This window comes from Lithobates pipiens, unplaced genomic scaffold (genome assembly GCF_037356315.1).
Source record: "Lithobates pipiens isolate NorthernLeopardFrog02 unplaced genomic scaffold, aLitPip1_a1.2 Scaffold_16, whole genome shotgun sequence".
Classification (NCBI taxonomy): domain Eukaryota; kingdom Metazoa; phylum Chordata; class Amphibia; order Anura; family Ranidae; genus Lithobates; species Lithobates pipiens.
The window spans coordinates 442,052,897-442,079,505 of record NW_027507748.1 but is presented as its reverse complement, the minus strand read 5'-3'; the positions used below and the strand labels follow the sequence as shown (position 1 = coordinate 442,079,505).

General features: G+C 40.8%; 1 protein-coding gene across 2 annotated transcripts in view; it reads right to left on the bottom strand.

Annotated features, from left to right (window-relative positions):
- RASA3 (RAS p21 protein activator 3) overlaps nt 1-26,609 on the bottom strand; it is a 303,463-nt gene that overhangs the window by 53,749 nt on the left and 223,105 nt on the right. For both annotated transcript variants that reach the window (XM_077482700.1, XM_077482701.1), the window contains exons 11-13: nt 17,064-17,212; nt 8,720-8,834; nt 1,866-1,940 (exon numbers count right to left, since the gene is read on the bottom strand). In XM_077482700.1, the coding sequence (XP_077338826.1) occupies nt 1,866-1,940; nt 8,720-8,834; nt 17,064-17,212 (339 nt within the window). The remainder of the gene's footprint in view (nt 1-1,865; nt 1,941-8,719; nt 8,835-17,063; nt 17,213-26,609) is intronic.

Here is a 26,609-nt window from a genome sequence, read left to right as displayed (position 1 = left end):
GGAAATTTCCCTCTGATTATGAAGTCACAAATAATGGAAGCAAATCCTGCAATAAAAAAAACACTGCAAACTGTGCAACCAGATCAACCTATTCAAAAATGTCACACACACAAATGGGACCTTCAAAATCATGAGATCATACAGCTGAACAACCCCTCCCAATGCTTCTAAATGTTATCCAGCGGCTAATCAGCAGCTTGGATCACTTTTAGTGAAAGGAGAATCCCTGGGTAAAAATTTGAATACCGAGGGGCGACACTGCCCAGAGGGGATAAACACACGATTATACGCTCGAATACACATCACCTACCAATCCCACCCCCCCCCCCCCCATTACCTCCTACATCCCCACCCCACACTCTTCTCTTATCTTTCTGCTCTTAGGGGCTTTGCCCTGTCTTTTCAACCCCTACGGGGCCTTTCCTCTCTCTGTTTTCTTACTATACATAAAAAAAATTGAGATATTCTAGAAGGGAGACTGAGTCCACTGGACTAGTGAAACTCAACACTTCCATTTCCCGGACACATCAAATCACGTCTACCGGACGGACCCACTAAGGTTCCAAATAGAATATACACCCGCATAGTATCCCACACACCGAAACCTTTTTAACATTTAGAATGGACGGGAATCTCACCTGTATAGAAGTATCTTTGAATGTAACATTGTTTAAGCATTATTTCTGTTAATGAGGTCCTTGTGGACTGGTCTTTCTGTCTTAAATAAAAAATTTAAAAAAAAATTTGAATACCGGGGGTTATGGCTGACAGCTGCAGCCCTGGAAAACCACTTCAGCCCATAACGTAAATGTAGATTAAAGGGTCTCTTAAAGTGGTTAATTCCTTGGCTGGAGTGTGTCCAGCATGATCTAGCCATTTCCACCTTACTGTCCCTGGCCCACCCCTTTCATTCATTGGATTTCAGTTTCTTCAATCACAGGGGCTCAGCTTTATATATGAGTGTTACCTAGGTCAGCCTATATACAAAAGCTTCCTGCCTAGGACTGCCCACTTCTCCCCACTGACCTCTACCAATCAAGGCATTTTGATTAACCAGTTCCTGTCGGCCTTACGCATATATGCAACCTCTCAGTGGCTGGGCTTAAATGCCAAGAGGCCCCATATATGTGACTTTATTTAAACATATTACTGTGCTGTGTAAGCACTCCCTGTCCCCACCCAGCACAGTAATCAGCGGGTACCGGAAAGCTCCAGATTCAGACTCTTAAAGGGCCAGGAGGCGGTGGTGGGAAGGGGGTTACATAACTGCTTCCAAGAGCCAACCCACTGTTTGCATCAGAGCTGAGGGTTTTTTAAGAGGAGTACTGAGACTGGATGCTGTGAGGTTTTAAGGGAAGTTATCTGCTGTATGTGCAGCATCCTGCTGGCCCCTCCCACCAGCCATGGTCTGCTTGCATTGCTTACAAAAGAACAGAGACCCAAGGATGATATCCCTGGGTCTAAAGTCAAGTATGAAAAAAAATATATATATTTTTTTATTGAATTGGCAAATTGAAAATGGGAAATTAAAGATTAAATTCCAGCTCTAAATCATAAAAAGTTGTATGGTGAGAAGCTGGTGCATTTCTGAAATGCGAAAATAATTCTAGGCCATGGGAGAAAAGGCTCTGGGACTTAAAATTCTTATTTATAATAAACATTACCAAAAGTCTATGAAAGTGAGATTTTTCACACTGACTCAGTTTAAGTAGGCTAAATGTGGTGGAGGTCCACTGTTGCCATATACAGAGACCTACTCACACCACTTTTTTCAGAGATGACTAGGAGACCAGGTCTAACAATTCTGGGACTACTTGTACAAAAATAAATGTTAAAATATATGAATATAGTAGTAGTTTGCTTACCTTGTTTGTTTCTAAATTTTCCCCATCCTTCAGCTTTACTGGATCAATTTCACAGGGTTTATGCAACTCACAAATCTAAGGGAAACAAATATACTGATAAAAAATCTAATTTTAGTAATGATGATCAAATAGCCTTGTAAAATCATCCCTTTATTGTAGGAGCCTCGCAAATCTGCTTTGTAGAGCCACAGTGTTCATCATTGTTTGCACAGCAACTGAAATGTAAAATCAGGTTGACTCCTGATGTTAACAAAGAATGCAATCTCTTTTAAAGCCCTGTAGTTACATATGCAATATAATGTGTGCGGCGTATTGTACATAAAAGCACTGTAGGACAAAATTTTTTTTTCAATTGTACTCATTCTGATACTTGAGCTGCAGTACAAAAATAGAATTTACATATACTTTAAGGTGGATATTTAATATATCTACATTATGAACTGTATATGATAACAGCTATCTATATGCCAATTTACTGATTTCGATTAACAATGTGCCTTTGCCCATTTAAATTAAAAAAAGACATTCATAGTACAATATCAGAACATGACATGCTTTGCCCAACAGAGGGCACACTGCATTACTGTTCCTGTGTGATAAGGCTGAACTCCCTAAAGATCGATGGGCCTCACAGATTGCAGGGGCTGAGTCACTGGGAGAGGAAATGTGTGGTTACTTCTTGATAAGTCAGAGTCTCATGAGATTATAGTCTCAGGTTGACCAGTATTTCTCTGAAAGGAGATATAAACAGGGTGTAACCACTGGCTGAATGACTGCTAGAGACACTGTAGTCTCACATAAGCAGATGTGTTGTGTACGGAGAGTTAAATAAAAAGATTGTAAAAAATATATATATATCGGATGCTGTTAGTTAAGGGAAACATACAAATACACATACAATATATAGAATCTATATTTTTGGCATTAATTTGACATTGCTATTAAGTGCTGTTCTTTCAGTGATGATAAAAATAAAATGCCTTATTCCTCGCTCCCACATGATTCTTCCTCTTCATGCAATGGGTCCCTGAAGGCTCTGCTGCCTGACCAGTTGCAGCTCTCTGATTTCATCCTGCACAATGCAGGGCCAGCAGCTCTCCATTATACATGAAAACATTGAGGGCCTCAAACCCATAAGATCAGCATTACAGCCTGGGGAGTACTATTTTCCAAAGTTGGCAACAGTAACTTTTATATTTTCCCTAATTGCATATGGACTTCATATGACCATATGTAGATAAGAATGCCTGATGAAGGAGCACACATGCTCCAAACGAGCGCTCCTCCCCACTCTCTCACCATCCGGAAGTGGCGTGTCCAGCCGCCCCTGAGTCGAATTTCACATTCACTGTAATGCGCTGTAATCTTTACAATCTTGTGAGTTTAAAATCGTCTGTCCTATATTAAAATGTTTTTTATCAAGCTGCACTTAGATGGCGCTGCTCTCTTTGTTTTTTACTGCCTAGAGAGCCCCCTCTAGCTTATTATGAGCCGGCAACCATCCAGAGTCAGCCCATCTGCAACCATCTACACACCTCTTGCTGCCTTTGAACTCTCATGCATGGACTCCCCACTATATAGAGTAGATTGATTGCCCATTTCTCTCTATTTGAGCTTACACAGTGCACATGAACATATGTATACAATATTTCTGTGCTTGAATAATTTTATCCAGCCACCTAGAGCCTGTTTGTCCTCACAGGAATAGGTTGTGTTGGATATTTTAGGCCTATTGCCGCTGTAATCAGGAACAATACAATGTCTATGGAGTGTGTGAGGGCCCCTCTTCTCAATGATCAGCTTCAAGAAGTTTATGCAACTGAATATTGTGGCCAATAAGGGCATTGTAGACCTAATCTCCATGTGTATGACTGACAGCAGTGATGGTTATTTGTGTAAAGAGATGCCTTGCAGCCCGGGTAGACTATGGCTTCCTGCTTAATGCTGTAAGTCCTGGCACAATGAAGAATTCTTATGGGAACTTTAGAGGCTCATCAAAGCACGCACTGTTCTCAATATAGGATTATGGAACAGGAGACAGTTATGTATGTAGCAATCTCTCATTGTAGTAATTTATGGATTTCATAACAATATACACATCTAAGTTATTGCCTCATCATTAACATATACAACGTTTTAGTTTCAATTTTTTCTGCTTTAGGACTCAAAAAAGGATGCTTGGTAGGCATTTTTGATGACAGAAAAAGATGAAAGCAGTCCCTCGTTTTGTTCCAATTAAATACCACTATTCATACAGTTTAGCCAATAAGGCAGAGTAGTGCTTCCTAATTCACATGAAATAAACTGCTAATTAGCGAATTGGTCATGCATAATCCTATGAAACCGACATCTCTTGTAAGGTACAAAGATCCAATGCTGCCAGATGACCAGAGAAAGAAGCTCTAGGATTATGTAAACAAGAGAAATCCACAGAAAAGAGATCCTAGTGCAGCAAGTAAATGTAACTATTTATTAATTGAAAAATATATAAATGCACTCACAAACATGATGAAGGAGAGAGCATGTAGTGTGGTATATCGGCAGCTGATGTGACCACAGCGCCGAGGCTCAAGAGTGCTAGGGAAGCCTGGCCAGGCTGGTTGGGAAAAGCATACTGCAGCTCTGGGACAGCTCAGCTGACTCCGCTTCCAAGGACGAAAGGCTGCCGCTGTCAGTGCCTACACACCTCATGGATGATGTCACATGCTGGGCGTGCTGAGATATCGGTACGGAGAGACGCATGAATTCCCCTTTCATCAGGCTCCAGGAGAGTCAGTGGAATTATTCCAGAGCTGCTGCAGGGTGCATCCCACCCAACCTGGCCAGGCTTCCCCAACACTCCTGAGCTAAGGGGGAGGTCCTGTGGTCATATTAGTTGCCAGGTTAGCACACTACATGTTCTCTCCTTCACCTTGTTTTTTTGGGTAGATTTATAAAAACATTTAATAAATAAACAGTTAAATTTACTTACTGCAATATGACCTGTTTGCTCTGGATTTCTCTGTCATTTTGTTTCTGAATGTCAGAACCAATTCAGAATAATTAGCTGAATACTTCAATATACATGCAACCAGTCAATGGGTCTGGACATACACCAGCTCAATGCCTCAATACTCTAAAGCCCCATACACACTATCAGATTTTCTGCTGATTTTTTCCTTTAGATTTACAAAAAACATATAATATGAGGTCAAACCTTAGGAGTTTCAATTTGTATGCAATCAGGCAGACCCTTGCACTACATGGTTTTGGTAAATCTGAAGACAAAAATCAGCAGAAAATCTGATAGTGTGAATGGCGATCAGTTGGAACTCAAATAGACTGCTGATCCATTAACAAAAGTGCTGGATACTTTTCAGCATGTGTGAATTCACTGTACATGGGCACTGGTGTTGCAGAAGTGGCTCATGCCCATCAGCACTGGTTTGGCATTTAAAAAAAGGGGCTCCTCTTGAAGCACTTGCCCAATGCTGCATAGTATAACTGGCTCGCAGCAGCCTGTGTGTCTGGTGAGTCTAGCCTGAATCAATAAGGAGCTTTTTTTTATTTTAAATTAAGAGGATCAGTTCTCCCATCTCTAGTAGATAAATCTCTAGGAAAGCAGATGATAGAAATCTAACCATTTTTCCTTGATGAAAAAATGTCCACACAGCAAATCATCTTATCATCACAATAAATTAAGTTAGCACAAATTCAAGTTGATTGGTATTTAACAAAGTTATGGGGCACCAGAAGGAAATGAAAACAGAGAAAAAAATGCATTATGTTTGTGTCACATTGTAGTGTGAAGTGTACAGCAGTATTTGATTTTACAGTTATGACAGTGCCAAGTGTGAGAGTTTAGTATGCTAGGTCTTGATTACGGTGAACCCAAGCTAAGGGGCAGAAATATGCACATACAGCCTTGAATGTGTTAACGCTGTATGCCACGCTGCATTCTGATAAACAGCTATAATTAGTTACATGCACAGTTGGTCAGTTCAGATTACAAACGCTTAAACAACTGCCTGGAGCTTCATAATAAATAATGAAAGCTCACATGGAATTCCTTGTTTTCCATGGAACCCAGATTTAATGGTTTTGGCAAGAAACCTTGCAATACTTAAATGTATTCCCCATGTATTTTTAGAGGCCGCTTGCTCTTGTCAAGATTTCTGTAGTGAGCACGTTTCTGTGCTGAAACAGCTTTCATGTAAAGAGGAAAAAGAAAATCATTGTCAGTGTCAAGGAGAGAGAATTCTTCAGTTTCATTCAGTGTGTAAGATATAAGGCAGCACATTGTGGCTCTCTCTAGTCTGCAATGGAAGGAGTCTTTTTAATAATATATGCTGGAATTTGTCATTGAGCATTAACTCACGGGACACACATATTGCATGATGGGAAATAATCAAAGCCAGCAAGCACAGGCGAGCCCATTATATGCAGGCCACTGGGCTTATGGCAAGCTTTTTATTATAACCACATAAATGATAACTTTAAACAGGAGCTTAACCGTTTTTTTATTGTAGGCCAAACAAGGAGTTCACCTCTCTGCTGGGTCTAATCTGTGTCCATTATCCAGGAGACCCCAGCCTTTGTGACCTTTCACTCTCTGGAAGGCACTTTTCACATGGTGAAACTATTGGGGGCTTGCATAGGAAATGAATGGTGTCATCAGCTCCTTACAGTATTTCCCATTGTCATATAAAGAGGTACAGGCTCAATGAAGAGATGTGGCAGCTGCATGCATCATCCTGGTATCATTTTTTAGAGCGGGCGGTGGGCTCTTCAGGGATAACAACCAATGTGGCTAAAAGCCACTCGGCTGTTATCAGGGAGGAGAAGGAAGAGATGTCCCCCCCTCCTGCCACCTTCTGCTGCTCTTCCTAGGCCTCCTGTCCCATCGGGAGACCTGATCCACGATCCGGTACTTCCCGCTGGCTAGAGTGAGACTGGAAGGAAGCCGGAAATGGGTTCCTTCCAGTCTCCTTTGTGTAAACACGGAAGCGACGTCACAACGTCACTTCCAGTTTACTCGGCTGCCAATGGCGCCACTGTTTAAAAAAAATACAGTATTCAGAATCGCTATTTTTGGCGATCTGAATACTTTGAAGTGCAAAGAAGGGATTTGGAGTCTTTTCGATCCCCGATCCCTCCATAAAGAGTACCTTGTGACAGCAATAAAAGTGATCAAATTTTTTTTAAGGTGACAATGTAAAAAAATTGAAATAAATAACAAAATTATTTTTTTAATGCGCCCCTGTCCCTGCGAGCTCGCACAGCAAATACATCACACACGTAAGTCACATCTGCATATGTATACGTGTTAAAATCACACATCGCCGCAATCGTCAGAGTGAGAGCAATAATTCTAGCAGCTGCCTATGGAGATTTTTAGGTACCATAGTTTGTCGCCATTCCACGAGTGTGCGCAATTTCAAAGCATGACATGTTAGGTATCTATTTACTATGGGTAACATCATACTTCACATTATACAAAAAAATTGGGCTGATTTTACTGTTTAGTATATTTTTAATTCATGAAAGTGTATTTTTCCTAAACAATTGCGTTTAAAAGACTGCTGCTAAAATACAGTGCGACATAAAATATTACTACGATTGCCATTTTATTCTCTATCTAGATTCTCTGCTAAAAATATAAATAATAATGTTTGGGGGTTCTAAGTAACTTTCTAGCAAAAAAATATGGATTTTAACTTGTCAGAAATAGGCTTAGGCATGAAAGGGTATTAAAGAAGTCCAGCTTGAGCTTTTTAGGCTGGGCTTCTCCTCTGGGTCACAGGAGTGCAATTAATTTTGCACTCCTGTGATCCGTTTTCAGGTCTGAAGTCTGCTCTACGCTGACGTCACTGCCATCAGTTGAGGTAGCGTGTCATCCCGACTTCCAAGTCTGGATCCGCCAGCTGCCTTATCTGATGGCAGTCTCAGCGAGTCCCTGAGATGGCCGCTCCCTGCCCCTCCACATCTCAATGCTCCAATGAGCGTGGAGAAGCAGAGAGTAGAGACGCTCACTGACAGCAACTCTCCTCTCAGGCATCTGTGAAAACTCTTTAATAAAAAAAAAAACTCTTTTAACTTGTAAGCAGCAAGTGCCAGAAAAACATTTAGTCTTTAAGTGGTTAAACTTCCCTCATCAACATGCAGAAGTTCATTCCTTTGATCAACATTTTTGTTTGTTTACTTTGTTTGTTTGTAATACTTTGTTTAACCTTATCCACTGATGTTGTGATAAAACTTGGCAGTCTGCCTGGATTTTGTTTTTCAGCTGTGAGAACTCTCTGCACTTGCTAGAAAGAATCTTGAAATGCTGTTTTGAAGATCGGGAAGGGAAAAGAATCACGATTTCGATTCTTAGAGATAAATCGCGCAGCTCTAGAATATTGTCATGAATTAAAAAGGGGATTCACTTCAGAGATAAAACGATAATTCTCCCACTCTATAAGACTCTGGTCTGGCCCCACCTGGAGTATGCCCTAAAGTTCTGGGCACCTGTCCTCAGGAGGGATGTGCTGGAATTGGAGAGAGTCCAGAGAGGGGCAACAAAGCTAATAAAGGGACTGGAGGATCTCAGCTATGAGGAAAGACTGCAAGCACTGAACTTAACGCTTGTGAGGGGATATGATTTTAACGTACAAATACCATACTGGTGACCCCACAATATGCATAAAGCTTTTTCACGCAAGGGAATTTAAAAAGACACGGCCATTCACTAAAATTAGAAGAGAAGCGGTTTACTGTAAGAGCGGTAAGGATGTGGAATTATTTTTGGACAACTTGCATTTTATTTAACAGAATACAGTTAATCTTGGGAAACAACCAAACTTTACATGTGTATGGACAGAGACTTTATTTACCTCATCTATAATTGGCTTTAATGTAACTTGCAGATAATGCATCCCAGCCAGTTTCATTGTTTCATCTATACATTTTGATGTTAGCGAGTTGCCTCTAAAAATTGTGTTTGGATCCCTAGAAAAGAAAAAAAAAATATTTCAAATATATTGCAGGTCAGAGTTGGAAAATTATTATCAGCACAATTCAATATACATAAATTGTCCCACTAATTGGGCTCAGAGACTTAAATATATGGCCTTTGAAATACAGTACAGGGGATCCCTAAAAACTCAATTTGAGCTCTCTGCTGTCAGGAATAAGTAGGTTTTGTGCACGTCAATGTAGTAGTTCATCAATGTGAGATACTGTGTGTGTATGTATGTGTATATATATATATATATATATATATATATATATATATATATATATATATATATATATATATATATACACACACATTTAGGCAAGTATGAAAAAATTCTCTCACTTAGAATGGAATGCTTTTAGAAATAGAAGTTTTAATAGTTCATTTTTTTTCAATTAATAAAACAAAGTAAATGAGCAGAAGGAAAATTCTAATAAAAATTTGGTGTGACCACCGTTTGCCTCCAAAACAGTATACATTTTTCAATTCTTCTAGGTACCATTGCACACAGTTTTTGAAGGAACTCGGCAGTTAGGTTGCTCCAAAAATCTCAAAGAACTAATTCATAGTTTTTTCCTGGGTAAATCACAATGCTGTTCAGTTCAATGCTTTATTAATTATGTCTGAATATCAGACCTTTTAATATTCTCTCATTAATTATATTCTTTACAACCTGAAACTGGGGAAAACTGCAATTGGGTGACCAGCACCAACAGAATGCAGGTTATGGAACCCTGAGTGATATGATGAGCCTTCTGACCTCCAAGATACCTTTCAGTTAATCCTCATACAATGGATGCATCAAGAGCTGTATTCATGCTGATACATGCATGCATACTATATACATTTCATGCTAAAAAACAGATGGGGACAGTTTAAATGAAAGAAGTCAGATGCTATAGATGATTGTATAACATTCCATAAAAAATCCACAACGAATGCACTTTTTCTACAGAAGCAAGAATTATAGTGTAAATAAATTAACAGATGACTTTTGAAAACATACTAACGGATTTAATATCATGCTTCTATTACGTAAGAAGGAGTTGCTCTATGCAAGCTTACAAACTGCTAATCAAATATATCTTTTGTTGGTTGTGCAATTGCATTGTATGTAATGAAGACTTTATGTTCAACCCCACTTAGATGTAATCATAATACTGTAATGAAGGAGAGTCATGAATGTAGGTACACTGCTAATGTGTATCAGTTCAAGCAGTTGTTAGGGCGTATTTGAATTGGAACTTTAATGGTTTTGAGTGCCATCTGTACTAATAACGTGATGCAGCAAAGATCACTATTCAATATTATTTAGTCTAGTACAAGAGAAAAGCTCTAAATCAGAGAAAGGCCCTTTCCTCTCAGTTCTAAGCATCATTATCTTGTCCAGTAACAGTGCCCTTACTAGCAACTGCGGCTCAGGCTTAACCCAAAATTTTGAAAGTCCAGCATTTAATAGATAATCAAAACATCATGCAGAAGTTAAAAAAGTAATACAAGGAATCTTTGTGGTGTTTAATCTTAAAGAGGAGGTCTGCCCACCCCTGTAAAAAGTAAAAGCCAGCAGCTACACATACTGCAGACTTTTAATAATAGGACACACTTACCTGTCCTGGAGTCCAGCAATGCCGGCACTGTAGCTGATGTTTCCATCAGCTGTAGGGTTCTGCCACCGTCATTGCAGATATGTGACCCTGGCAGTGTAGCATTACGGCTACACGCTAGAACCCAACTGTGCATGCACGAGGCATCGCTGCACTCTCCTACTGGCCCGTCGGTGGGGGAAGGAAGAGGGAGCCGAGCTGTTGACTTAATGCGCAGCGGACCGGACCCGGACAGGGTGCGCCCCCCTCCGAAAGGTGCCAAATGTGGCACTGGAGGGGGGGGGGAGACAAATGAGTGGAAGTTCCACTTTTGGGTGGAACTCCGCTTTAAATAGGGTACACACTAAGAAAATTGGAAGAAAAATTCCATAGGAGGCACGATTTTCGGATCGTGTGTACACAACTTTTGACATCCAATTCAGACATTCCAAATAAAAATTTACAAAGTGACAAACTCTAAAAAAAATAATTTGTACGTGAACAGAACTAACGATTTTCATTTAATATGTACTGTTTTCGTATGAGACAAACCTGTGTCATATGAGAATTTTCGTACATTATTTGCATCCTTGACTTGTGAAACATCGAGGAAAACCAGATGATTTCCTTATAGTGTGTACCGACCTTTAGGCAGCACTTTTACTTTTAAAATGTAAAATGTCTGACAAATTTGCTTTAAAAAGGGTAATGTATAGTATTTTCTTCTTATTTGTTTATAATATACATGCAAGAGGCATTAGCTCGATGTAACTAATCTTTGATTACATGTATAATTTTGCATTATATGTATACATAGGGACATCCTTATTTCTGGCTCCAAAAAGTGCTTGTACTTCACTGTTTATTCTCAAAATTTGGTGGACAAGTCAACTGACTAATGAAAAACAATGTACTGTCCTGTGATTGATTTAAACAACTGTAGGGCTATAAATGTAATACTTTTGCCGCTGGATCGTTTGTTTTCTAACTTTTCGCACACATTGGACAAGGTGTACATACTGCTCCCCACCCTGAAGCAACGCTGATATCCAAGAAAAGGATCTAAAATCCACAGGAAGGATATGAAAATTGATATATGTCCAGTTAGAGTTTAGACCTACCTAAACTAAACAGTAGCACTCAACATATGGCTGGAGCTGCAAAAGCATATACAATCTTGGGATATATAGACAAGGAGATAAAAAGTAAAAAGTATGATGCGGGTATATATATATATAGTTAATCCTGATTTAGCTTGGTGCACCCACTATGTAAACCAAATTTACTCACTCCACATACATATATAATCACTGCCACTGAAAACCAGAGCAAGAGAAACAGCTTTTTTCCGTGAAACCTTTCTTGACCTCATATAACTACATTACATTTTCACACTGGTTATTACAGTGATGATTAATTATTCATTTAATGCTACTCAAGTCAGTTAATCATAATTACAGAATTATGCCATGATTAAGAAAATAACAGCTGTAGTGCCACTGCTTTCTAAAAGTCACTGGCCACCTTGGTAGTTAGTAAGGAAATGAGAGGATGCATGACAGCCTGTCAAATCTCCTCCCGCCTGCAGCGTGTAGCAGTACTTGCAAAATGTGATGTGACTGCATTCAGTTGCTTTATGGTTTGTCATCACAAATTTCTATGGCAATGAAGCATAAAGATGTTTAAATTCAACAGTGGGTTTCCACAACAGGATACTGTCCCATGTGGCCAAATAATTTTCACATGGCAGCACACAGTCCTGGCATAAATCAAATGTAAGGTAACATATTTAATATTATGTTATACGGAAGTAGAAGAGTTTAATCTGGAGAGGAGGGGGTTTAGAGGTGGCCAGCCAGATTAATAAAAGTAATGGGGGATCTCACTTATAACGAAAGGTGAGAACACTGGCTTTTTTCGTTTGGGGAAAAAATACGTTTTTAGATGTGACTTATTTAGTACATGTAAAGTTGAACTTTACCCAAGCTACAAATGTAGTTTATTTTTAGATTTTTTTTTTAATCTGCAAGGAGTTAGTGACTATTAGCAGGTCTTATTCCTCATTCATATACTTTGCATATCAATATAGTACAATTCTTGACTGCTTTATGAACAACGAGGGTGACTGTAATCATTGCCAGCAACTCTGCACATTGCAACTCAAAGAATGGGCACTGCAGGGCCTGCTTTGCAACGCCAACCATACTTGCAGAGGTCACCAATCTGGAGTGCAGAAGAGCTGGGGCCATGCCAGTGGCTGCACTATAAACAGTACCTGGCACTGCTGCATACAGCTGTATTATAGTTATATGCAAAGTATGTAAATACCGAACAAATCGACTGTACTTGCCAATACCTTATAAACATTCAGATGCACAATTTACAGAAAAACTGAGCATCAATAAAAATTCAACATCTATAGCTTGCGTACATTTAATCTTCATCCTAAAGGGGTACATCAGTCATCCCTGAGTGATGTCAACCACTACCTCTAAGCATTTTGTTTTGTATGGGGTCCCTTTTAGGCACTGAGTTATTTAAACTGGAACACTAATCAGGACTGTAATTTTATATTATTTTATATTTTGGGTTTTTAGATTTATGCGTAATTTATTTCCATTTCATTCTAGAGGGAAACAAAAAAAGCTAACTAGCTTGCGAACAAACACCCCCAGGATACTGAAGCATGTCCCCTCATACAAATCGTATTCTCATATTACCTCCCTTACTTTTCTGCTTCTACTAACCGCTGGAGATATTTCCCCAAACCCTGGGTCTCCCTTATTTAACTGTACCCAACACACCTATCACCATCACCCTACACCCTCTGGCAGTAATCGCAATCTACGCAATTTAGTCTCCGTTCCTCTTCTTCCCAACGCCAGCCTCCCCTCTCCTGTGCCCTCTGGAATGCTCACTCCAAATGTATCCAATTTTAGGCGATCCCTGAAAACTTTCCTCTTCAGAGAAGCATATCCTGCCTCTATCTAACAACTGCACTATTTTCTTATTACGATATGCATTTTAAGGGAGAGAGTTGGGGAGGGGAAGGGGAACTTGTGGGGGATTGGTGGTCTACCAGTAGAATATAAAATTTGCAAAGAACTTAACGTGGTCCCATTGGGACATGTTTTTTGTTTCATATGTGTCCTCCTTCCAAGAGACCATCCACTCCAGCTGCTTTAAAACCTTTGAGTTAACTTCCAAAATCAATTATGCTTCAATGGGAGGTTGTGGTAATGCCCGTTGTGTATAGAGATGATCATGTGTGCTGCAGCTAAAAAGCAGCGCAAGAGACCATGTTTAATATTTGTAATATTTGGGAGTTGTGCAATGCATAGATAATTCTTTAGTTCATTGTCTGTAATTCATTCATATATATATATATATATATATATAATTTCGTTGTTTTCTATGTTTTAAGATGTTGAGTTGTTCCGACGGACCGATGCTCCCCCTATGTGCTGGCACTTGGCCAAGTCTTGGCCAACTTCTGACCTCCATGTGGACCTTTTGTCCCACAGAATGATGCATTTCAGCTTTATTTGCTCATTGTAATCTGAGGATTCCACTGCCTTTTCGTGATCTATGATTTGCCTCTTCTCTTTTCTTCTTTATCTGCTTCTTCTCTTCCTTACCTTCCTCTCCTCCTTTTTCCACGGAATGTCCAGGCAGCGTAGCGATATGGTATGCCCCTCTGATACCATGACACTGAACTAGTTGTCCCTGAATGTTCAGGGCAGGGTAGGAATTTCCCCCAGAAAAGGGTGAAGGTTTGGTTTTTAAATACCTCATAAAACAAAAAGTATAGCGTGTCTGCAGGTAACCCACTTTTCATCCTCCTCTTATCCTAAATATTTTGATGCCCTGTACCCTCAAGTTTTTTTGGCTAATGGCCCTACTAAACGAAGAGGAGTACTTATAGCGCTCCGCAAAACAGTTCCCTTCCATTTTAGTAAACAGATAGCAGACCCAAATGTACCTCCTGTTACAGGGAGGATATATCCTGATTTACTATGCTCCAAGCGTAAGCCCCAAGCCTTTTCTGTCTCATATCTGCTCCTTGTTGAAATCCCACCAGAAGGGTACACTTCTCCTGGAAGGGGCTGTGACGTTGAATCCTACTCTTGATAAATATCCTCCAGAATACAAAGGCCTTTCTGATGCTAAAAAGTTTTTAAATTCTTTGCAAAGTCATGACTTGGTAGATGTCTAGCGAGAGTTTCACCCCCTGGGTAGGGACTATACTTATTACTCTTATGCTCACCATTCTCACTCCAGGATTAATCACATGTTTGTATTGCAGAAACATCTCCCATTAATAGTGTCCATATCTATTCTAGCAGCTACATGGTTGGATCATGAACCTATTTTGGTGGTTTGCAAACCTCAGCATTCGCCCTGGGTGATGAATGACTCTCTGTTGTCTTTTAAAGAGATAGGTGGTATTACACCTCAGCCCGGCTGGCACGTTTTGTCCCAACCTATTCTCCTCTTTGTTTCTGTGGAAGTTCTCAAGAAGGTACTGTGGCGCACATTTGGTGATCATGTCCGAAGGTATGCAGATTATGGGTCAGAGTCTACACTTACTGTTCTTCCTTCTCATATTCCTACTGTACTACTCCTTTCTTCACTTTCTTTTTTTAAATTTATCTTCCTATCAGTCCATTAAGCCCCCAGGTCTAGGCCTGGAAGCAATGGTTACATGTTATATTTCTAACATTGTTCTATGGTTCATTTTTGATAAATTACATATTAGCAAATTGGATTGATAGCAAGCTGCATTCATAACTCGGTGAAGTCGTTTATAAATACATTAGATACAGCGGGTTCCAGATCACTGAGATTCCAGGTGGTGTTACCAATTTTCCCAAATATGAAGTATGCCCTTCTTGGAACCTCCAGGACTTGAATATATCTACTTGCTTTATTCAGATTTCTCGCAGTGTACCATTGTATGTTATTTGAGATGTGATGCGCTGTTATGTTGGAATGAATATTAATAAAACCTTTTGTAAAAGAAAGTGCAAAAGGACAATATATTATTTAGAGTTCTCATAATGTAAAAAATATGATGTATTTTTTGGAGTAACCTTAAAGAAGCATACAGTTCAAAGTTTTGTTATATTTTCTTGCTTAACTTGCTTTATTTGACCAATTTTATTGTGTGTTGTTTGAGCTGGGGAGTACTGTGTAAACATTTGTTTAGGATTTTTTTTTATTTTTTTATTACTGTTATCAGTAGCATATTATTAAATTTTGATTTTTACCATCCGTTTTTAGAAGATGCAAGTGGAATACCCTTCAGTGCGAGATAGTAAATGGAAAATTTACATTGATATACAAAGTTAAATGACTAAATGGTGATATGTGAATGTTTTGATCCAGAGAACTGGAAATTTGTACCATTTGTGGGAATTGTTTTATCCACTGGATGCAAACCAGACAAGGGTGCCTAGGAGATATTGTTCTGTCCTCCTCTGGAAAAGACTGCTTAAATTTATTTTATTAAAGGTTTTAAAAGTAGCACATCTCTTTTTATCCTATTTCCTTCAGAAAGGATATGTTTCTTTAAAAGTGACCCAAGACGTATGTGCTTGAGCCCCCTGTTCACACCGGTGTTACTTATCATGCGATTTGACAGGTCCAAATCACATGGCAACTCACATCCAATGGTCGGTAATGGAACTTTTCAAATCGGTGCAATGTCAACTTTGCAGTGCCACACTGATTTGAGAAAAAGTTTTTGCACAATTTTTTTCCATTTTCATGTACGACTTGCAGACTTGCAGAAAAAGCCAAGTCACGCTAAAGTCACACTGACCTGTGGCTTTGAAATGTCATATCATACGATTTCAAAGCTGCATTCACTGTGAATGAGGGCTTGCAGTGTACATTCACCACAGGGGTAACTAATAATAAAGCACACTAATGCTTTTCAGTAGTGTGGAGAATTATTAGTACCAATCTGTATCTGTAAAGATCACTTGATAGCCATAGACAGGAGCCCCTACATTTCACTTCCATCCTTCTTGCATGCAATCATACTAAGTTATGTTATGTAATTTGAGAGGCAAAGCTGATATCATGGAAAAAGCTACAGAAAGAAATTTGGATAAAGAAATGTTATTGCCATTTAGTTTTCCTCCAGAATTGAAGTGGCCAAGTTTGTGACAGGCTTACTTTAAGTACATCAATGCAACTACCACCTAGCTCTCCAGCATGTTAGGCAATGGTACTATAACATGAGTAACCATACATAGTTCAAAATACAACCTGAAATAGCAAAGCACAGATTGATGGAGTAGTGCACCAAACTATGCCCGCTCTTTAGACTTAGAACACATAATAATCTAGCCTCTTAGAGATCTGTGGAGGGTTAAAATGTTACTTTTTATGCCAATAGTTTCTAATATAAAAGAAGATAGAAAAGTGATGCACCATTTGTTTACATTTTTGATAACTTAACAGTAATAAGATGCACTAAAACCTTTTTAAAAATGTAAAAAAAAAATCACTTCTTAGCATATGTTCTGCTACAAAGTGACAAATGCACTTTAAAGATATATCAGCAGTGTCATATATTTAGTCAAATGTTGACATCCCAAGTTAATTCTACAGAAAACGAACACTCACTGTGTTCTGTTGACTTCAGCATTTGCTATTGCACTGATGAATGGCACAATCTTCCCATAATGTAAAAAGAGTCGCACAAGAGGTATCGCCGCTTCCTGTTTTTCTCTGCACACTTCACCCAACACATGTGCAGCAGATGCTGAAACAGGCTGGAGAGAGAAGATATCAGAGATTAGAAGTTTCACAGTTTGTGACCATTATGTCACCATTTTAGACAGTTGATGTAACATAGCACAGTCAAGCATTCATTCCTGTTTAAATTGTTATTGCACCTATTTAAAACACAACACATATACAAAGCTGTTAGATTTGCATAACCGCACAAGTAAGCACATGTGGTAGATTCTAACCTGACATTTCTAAAGTCCATATGCTCAGAATCTATCCTTGTTTTGCTGCAGTTGTCAAGTTATAAATCTGCTCTCAATATGGCAGGTTTCATCAAAGTAAACACATGGCGGGAAGTCCCATTCAAAGCAATGGGTTGTTGCGTCCAGTGCTGATAATCCACAGGTAATCTCTGCATGTTCGATTACAAGCAAATGGCAACAAATGGCTGTGCTGTAAAGCCTCCTATCACTTTGCATGTGGCTTCCCATCCCCAACTGTTCCCAGGTAACATTGCTGAGCCTCCAATTGGAAATCATAGTTGGTTCCATATGCAATTGTGAATGAGGCCTAAATAAATATTGTGTTACAGTCCAGCTGATAATAATTGTATCAGAATATGGTGAAATGTTTATTTAACCTTTGTGACTACTCTAGGTACCCCCTCTGTCGACCAACTGCAAAGGAAATTATCTTTTGGAATTTCTTTCCCCCAAAGATCACTACTGTTTTTGCTTAAACTGAGGTCTGAAGAAGCACATAGGTATTATGTTGAACACTCAATAGTGAAAAAAATCTATGTATAATTACCTAGAAAATTGGTTTATTTTTTGAAGTACAGTCAAAACACTTTTGGGTGTACTTCACCTGTGGATCACAGGAGTGCAGTTTGTTCTGCACTCTTGTGACCCGTTTCCAGCTGACATTGGACTGAAGCCCACTTATGGCTAATAACACAGAACTGGTCCAGGCTGGGGAAAGATCGCGACAATATGGTCGGGATCCACCCAGGAGCCTGGACCGGCACCTGGCTCAGCCTCTCAATGAGCCCCTGCGAGCCTGAGCCAGCCATTCCCATCCCCTTCAGAGCCCAGTGCCCCAGTGTGTGTGTGGAGGTGGGGCTGGTACAGAGCAGAGACAGCTGTGAATGACAGTCACTAGATCTCTGCTCAAAGAGCTCTGAGAACTGAGCGGCCAGTGGTGTTTGATTGCTCAGTTTTCAGTCTTAGAGCCGAGGGGGGGGGGACGGGATTCAAAAAAATGATTTATTGAATGCCCTTCCACTGCTTATATTGTACTTATTTACCCCCCCCAAAAAAAAATTCTCCATTCAACTGTTGATAAAGGAGAAAAAAAACTCCTCTGTGAGCTCTGAATCATTCTGGTCACAGCTACCATAGAGTTAGTGATTCTCTCCTCACCCTGACATGACAGTGATTGGTGTGTATTGATGTTCTTTTTGGGAGGGTTCTGCCTCCAGGTAAGCCTGCTCCTAAGTTTGTGCATTGCTATAAATGTCCTCAATATTTATTTATTTTTTGACTAGCTTAAAGGTGTGTGGTGATATTCACATGACGGCGACTGGGCCTGGTGATTGATCAGCATTATATGTTCTTTGCCCTTTATGGTAAGTAGGTTTAACAATGAGAGAAATTTAACTGGCAGTCAAAGCTTTTACATTTCTATTAATGATCTATTACTTTTCTGGGGACAGCCCAAATTTTTGGATTTTCTTTTACTTTCACTTTCAATGCTAATGGTAAACAGGACTAATAGAGGATAAATCTCCCTAATGGGCACACGGACAGCAACAACTGGCAGGTGTTCTAATCCAGTGGTTCTCAACCCTGTGCCCAAGTATCTCCAACAGGCCATGTTTTGGGAATTTCTCTTAGATAAAATAGCTGTCCAATACCAAAGCCATTTCCTCTGATTTAAAGCACCCATGCAAGATAAAGGAAAACCTGCAAACATGGCCTGTTGGGGGTACTTGAGGACAGGGTTGAGGACCACCGTTCTAATCCCTCTCCACTCTGTCCAAAGCTAAAAAATAAAATTTCCATTAGTTATACTTTGTTTATCCATATTACCATTTTCCCTGATATACCAAACAATACAAGGTACAGAAATATCACCTAGGTGCATGGGTTCATTATTATAGAAAATTATGTGCAATGATTGGAAATGTTATACGGAACAGTTAGGATTGCATGATTGACTGAAGCACAATACTAACAATTTAGTAAATGATACTATAAAAATATTGCTCTCTTCACCACACTTTTTCCAGCTTGTCTGAAATAATGAGATATATTTGTAGAAACCGGCAAAACATGAAAGTGTGGGTGTCAAGGCAGAAGGCCACAGCATAGCACAAAGACCAACAAATTATAAGAAGAACCTCACCAAGTAGCAGCCAATGCAATGGGAATTGTTTTACTCTTCTGGGATTAATGAGAACTTTAGGTAGTTTCTAAAAGTAACATTTTTCAATCATGACAAAGTCAAATGATTATACCAGGAACAGGAAGCCTTACATCTAGACCCCAAGTATGTCATTTTGCTTTCTACTGCTGCCAAACTAAGGAGATCAAACAAAACAAAAGACGACACACATGACGTAAGCAAGAAATGTCTATTCAATTATGATAACTAAGCATCAAAGTATGAACAAAGCAACACACTGTCTGTGAGAATTCCAACACTTATTAAGTTAGGGTCACATGTACACTTTTTCTGTGTCACCTTATTTTAGGTCTAGAATATTTAGGCGTAAAAAACATTACTTCTACAGGAGTTTTGTGTTCTGCCTGTAGGAGCAACTCAATGTTCTCCTCTACATCCATGCACATTAGGACAATTACAGGCATATTTTGAGCTCAACGTTTAGAGGCAGAAAAAAAACCTTCTGGTTGGCATTTCTGATTGGAGCTTACTGGCAGAAAAAAACGTAAAACTCTTCTAAACTCATCTAGATGTTGTACAAAAAAAAGCTCTATATGCGCATTTTTTACTCCTCAAGAGGATAGATGTTTTAAGCTCCGTGTGCATGGAGTCTTATGTTCCGTATCTACGATCCGAATATTGTACAACAGATCGTACGACTTTTTTCGTTTAATAGTCGCAAGTAGAAATTTAATAGGTTACTAAAGTCCCGAAAATTCTCGTACAACAGAAAAAAATAATTGGAAGTGATGTCATGTGTTGTAATGTATCTGTATTGTATTTTCCGACAACAACTGTACTTACTAAACGAAAATCGTACGATCTGGTATCATGGGAGGAATATTTTTGTGCTTGTCTGGTCGAATAATATCGGATGAATTGTCATGATTGGCTCTTGAAAGTTCTGTCCTAACGATCCGATTATCTTATGATTGCGTAGAAAGTGCTATTTTTCCTCCGACTTTCGGATAGTGTGTACGGGCCATTAGGCTAACAAGCTCGAGTTGTCGGATATAGTTCATATCAGTCAAGCCCTGGGCCAGATGTCAACCACTTGACCACAGCAGGTATTTACTGGAGATTGTGGGATCTCACTCCTCTTATGGGTCACTATAGAAAAAATATCTACAGTTTCTGTGCCTATTAATATATACTCTCCCGGTCTGTGACTATATAATAAAGAAGCAGCACATCACCCTTCCTGTATACTCCCCTCTGGTAAATACCAACAAACACTGCACAAAATACTGGAGCTCTATGGGTCTAAGAATCAGAGCTCTAACATTCTAAGATCTCCATCACAATAACGCGGTCCATTGCGGTGTATAATTGCATTAGGGCAGCTTATTCGTTATGATCACAGACCACAAAAATGCACATTACACTTTTCTGGGAACAGTAAACATGTTGCAGTAATTCTTGTTAATGCATGCCTTGTATTGCATGGTACCTTTTGCATGCTCTGCAAGGGATTATAGGATGTAAAAAAAAAAAATTAAATAGATTACAAAAGTTTAAAATAGATGAAGTGGTATTAAACCCAAAACCAAAAATCTAATATATAGCATGTAGGCAGGTGCAGTCTATTTTTACCACTGCAGGTGGGGCGCAACAGCAGCGGCAGTGCAAAGGGAAAGGAAATCAAGAGGAACATGGTTCCTCTATGGTTTCCTGGGTCACTGGGGCAGCGATCTGGTTGGATGCTGACAGCTCGTGTGACTCTGATGCCCATTTTGAGTCAGGCAAAGTCTATTTAAGACCCTGGCTCCTGAGTTTGCCAAATATTTAGAGTGTGGGTAGAGTAAAGATAGGTCACCCATCTGTCCGGGACAGTAATAGTAGCAGGGAGAGGTTTCAGATGACTAGGGAAAGCCTACGGATCCACCACTCTTCCAGAAAGCCACCCCTCTTGGTCACTGGCTCGCCAGGCTGCACTCCACCCCTCAAGACCGACGCTGACAGTTTGGCTGAGATCTGCTCTGCTACAATCTGCTGTTCAAATGTGAGTGTTTCTGGTCAGGCTGCCTTCCCGCTGGGCTTGTTGTGAATTGTTATACTTTGACTACAACATAAATTCTTTTTATTGCATCTGTACTGTGTGTAAGTTACTTCAGCCGCACCACGCTGCACCCACCCACAAGCAGCTTATCAAACATTAGCTGAGGTGGCTGCATCAATTCTCTTTTCTTAGGCCAGTAACACACTTCCTGTATTAGAGCACCCCCACTCTGAATGAAGGAGCACAGGGGCACCTTAGGACAGCAGGCTTGTCAGTCTGGGGGAGGGAAGTAGCAGACTTAACACTAACCAAATTCCAGAAAAAACTGTATAACAGTTACAGCGGTTTTTACTTTTAAGATAAAGGTTTTAAATAAATAAAACCTGATCACTGTAAGCGCCCCTGCTATTGGTAAATGGCCTAAAAAAAGAAAACAAATGCAGCTATCACATGTAGGAAATGTTAAGCTGCAGTATAATAAATGTTTTTTTTTTTTTTTTCCACGTCCAGCATTAAAGTGATTGTAAGGGTTTGTTTATTTTTTTGCTTTTTTAAAAAATAACAAACATATCATACTTACCTCCGCTGTGCAGCTCGTTTTGCACAGAGTGGCCCCGAACCTCGTCTTCTGGGGTCCCTCAGTGTAGCCTATCGGTGATCATCAGTGCAGCCTCACCAATGCCCATCAGTGCAGCCTCACCAGTGCCCATCAGTGCAGCCTCACCAGTGCCTATCAGCGTAGCCTCACTAGTGCCCATCAGCGGAGGCTCACCAGTGCACATCAGCAGAGGCTCACCGGTGCCCATCAATGCAGCCTGACCTGTGGCAATCAATGCAGTGTGACCAGTTCCCATTAATGCAGCCTAACCAGTGCCCATCAATGCAGCCTGACCTGTGCCCATCAGTGCAGCGTAACCAGTGCCTATCAATGCAGCATAACCAGTGCCTATTAACGCAGTGTGACCTGTGCCCATCAATGCAGCGTAACCAGTGCCCATCAATGCAGCATAACCTGTGCCCATCAATTCAGCCTCCCCTGTGCAGAGAAAGAAAAGAGGCGTGCCGGCCAATCTGTTCAATCGGCACCTTTGATGACATCACATGCCCTGGCATTGGGCCGGGGTTCTGCCTATCAAAGGTGTCGGGCCAGGAGGCGGCACTATGTGACAGTGAGCTCCAGGAACACCAGGCAATTCAAATGAAAGAAATGAAAGCTATTAAAACAGACAATCTCCGCTCTCTGATGATCTGGCCGGCTCATCTCTCCTCTCTCTTACCCCAGAACGGCTCCCATTCAACCCCGTCTACCAGTGGTGCTCCGCCCCGGCAGCCCTACACTCACCAGCAATCATTTTCCACTTGCGAGTAGGTCAGTGGAAAATTTAAGGGCTGCAATAGAAATTGACTACAGTACATAAATATACAATATCATAAAGTATAGGTCTGTACAAGAGCCATTTTTTTTTATTTTTTTTTTCGTTTAAATAATTTTTATTGAATTTCAGGATATACAGATTACATAGTAAGGTGTAACATACAAACTGTTCCGATACATATCACAGTTATTGTATCAGTGCGATTATTATCGAGAAAGAAAATAAACAGAGTCAATAATCATCCAGTGAGAAAAACAATAACAAAAACAAAAAATAAGAACAAAAAATAAAAAAAATAAACCAAACAAAGCAATATACTGCATTGCAATGCAATGGCTGAATCTACAAGAGCCATTTTTGTTATGATTTCCACTTATCATTTCTCCAATAAAGTGGAATGTTTATAGTAAATTAATACTACGACTGACATTAAATATTAGATAATTCATTTTCTATACAAAGAAAATATAAAAAACACAAAGGCATGTAAAACAGTTCCCCATAAACGTTTACTGTACAAACTAAGGTCTGTCGGCATGGACCATAGGGTGAGTACATGGATTGAAAACTGTCTAGAGGGGCGAGTTCAGAGGGTAGTGATAAACAGGGAGTACTCAGATTGGGCCAGTGTGGAAAGTGGGGTCCCCCGGGGTTCTGTCCAGGGGCCAATCCTATTTAAATCATTCATAAAAGACCTGGAGGATGGGATAAACAGCTCAATCTCAGTATTTGGGGAGGGCAATAATTTCTCCGAAGGATGTGGAAACCTTGCAAGAAGATTTGAAAAAATGTATGGGGTGGGCAATTACATGGCAAATGAGTTTTAATGTAAAATAATGCATTTTAGTTGCAAAAATATGAATGCAATCTACTCACTGGGGGGAGACCCTCTGGAGGAATCTAGGATGCAAAAGGACCTGGGGGTCCTAGTGGATGATAGGCTCAGCAGTGGCATGCAATGCCAAGCTGCTGTAAGCAAGGCAAACAATATTGGCATGCATTAAAAATAGGATTTTGATATATACAGCTTACCTGTAAAATCCTTTTCTTGAGAGTACATCACGGGACACAGAAGCCTCATTACATAGTGGGTTATATAGGCACCTCTGGTGATTGGACACTGGTTAACCCCCAATTAAGGAGAATTCCTCCCCTATATAACCCCTCCCATATGGGAGGCACCTCAGTTTTGTAGCAAGCAATAGGAAACCACGTAAAACCCAAGAGGGGCGGGTGCACTGTGTCCCGTGATGTACTCTCATGAAAAGGATTTTACAGGTAAGCTGTATATAAAAATCCTATTTTCTAGATCATACATCATGGGACACAGGAGCTTCATTACATAGTGGGATGTCCCATAGCAATGCTCAGATTGAGGGGAGGGAGACACAGATCATAATAATAGACCGCCATGGACCGGAGGACCTAAACTGCAGCCTGCAGTACACTGCGCCCAAAGGCGATATCCTCTTGCCCTCTGACATTCACCTGATAGAATCTGGTGAATGTGTGGACTGATGACCAAGTTTCAGCCTTACAGATCTGAGCCAGGGAGGCCTGGTGATGCACTGCCCAAGAAGCACTTACAGCCCTAGTTGAGTGTGCTTTCACTTGAAAAGGAGGGATTTTCCCTTTAACACTATAGACCTGAGAAATAATCTGTCTACCCACCTTGAGAGAGTGGATTTTGATGCCGCCTGGCCCTTCCTAGGGCCTTCCGGCAAAATAAATAAGCAATCAGTTTTCCTTATCTGAGCAGTTGCCTGCAGATAGATACTGATTGCCCTTACCACATCCAAAGTGTGCAAAGACTCTTCTGCGGACTGTGGGTCTGAAAAAAAGGATGGTAGGATTACATCTTAATTCAAATGGAATGCCGAAACCACCTTAGGCAGAAAGGACCTGTTGGGACGCATTACCACCCGGTCCTTATGAATAGTTAGATACGGTTTCTTGCTGGAGAGAGCTGCTAGCTCTGACACTCTCCTAGCCAAGGAAATGGCTACCAAGAAAACCAATTTTTTAGTCAAAAAGAACGAATGAAGCCAGATGCAAAGGTTCAAATGGTTGCCCCTGCAAAGCTGAGAGAACCAAATTCAGATCCCATGGGCATACCGGTGGTTTGACTGGCGGTCTTATCGGCATGGCCCCCTGGATGAAAGCCCGCACCAGGGAATGTGATGCAAGTGGCTTCTGAAAAAAACACTGACAAGGCCGAAATCTGCACCTTGATAGTGCTTACGGCCAAATTCATTTCTAGGCCTGACTGGAGAAAGGCCAAGATCCTGCTAATGACATACTTTCTAGGATGCCATTCCCTGAGTTCACACCAGGAAACATATGCCTTCCAGATCTTGTAGTAAATAAGCCTGGAGGCCGGCTTTCTGGCATTGACCAGAGTAGAAAGGGCTGGCCCCCGAAAGCCCACGATCCCTCAGAATGTGGGTCTCAGCAGCCAAACCGTCAAATTCAGACTGCATAATGCAGGATGGTAAATTGGACCCTGTGAGAGCAGATCTGGCCGGAGAGGAAGGATCCATGGCCTGCCTACTGCCAACTTCATGATCTCTGCGTGCCAAGGTCGCCTGGGCCAAGCCGGGGCTACCAAAAGCACCGACTTTGTTTCCCTCTTGATTCTTCCCAGGAACCGTGACAGAAGCGGGCACGGGGGGAAGGCATAAATTAGATTGTACTGATCCCAGGGAACTGTCAGAGCATCTGACCCCTGAGCAAGAACATCTCTTGTCCTTGACACAAATTTGTCCAGCTTTCTGTTGAATCTGGACGCAAACAGATCTACGTCCGGAGTACCCCACCTGCGACAAATGTTCTGAAACACGTCGGGGTGCAGAGCCCATTCTCCTGGGCACAACTGCTGGCGGCTCAGAAAATCCGCCTGGCAATTTTCCACTCCTGGAATGAGGACTGCAGAAAGGGATGGAACATGCCTTTCTGCCCAGGCAAGTATGCGATTCACCTCTTTTTGTGCAACCAGCCTCCTGGTACCACCCTGGTGATTGATATAGGCCACTGCTGTGGCATTGTCGGACTGAACCCGAACAGGGAGACCCTGTAGTCTGTAAGACCACTTTATGAGAGCCATATAAACTGCCCGGATCTCCAAGACCTTTATGGGCAATAGCTTCTCGATCGCAGACCATTTCCCCTGCGAGCACGTCTCCTCCAACAATGCTCCCCAGCCGTCAGGCTGGCATCTGTCGTAATAATCTTCCATGGAAGAGGAAGAAAAGTTTTGCCTTTCAGCAAATTCTCGGTTTGTAACCAAACGAGACTCTTGCGTGTCCCTGGGGACAGACACATAGGAAGATCCAAGGCCTGGGGCTTCCTGTTCCACGCCGCAAGGATGCATCTTTGCAGAGGCCTTGAGTGGAACTGGGCGAATGGAACGGCCTCGAAGGAGACGACCATTTTCCCTAACAGTCTCATGCACAACCGAATGGGGAAGATCTTCTACCCAGAATTAGGCGCACCAGACCCCCAATGGCCAAGGCCTTTGGCTTGGTAGAAACACCCCGCCTTGAGCGGTGTCGATGACCATACCCAGGTACTCCAACCTAATAGCAGGCTGTAGGGACGATTTTTCTAGGTTTATAATCC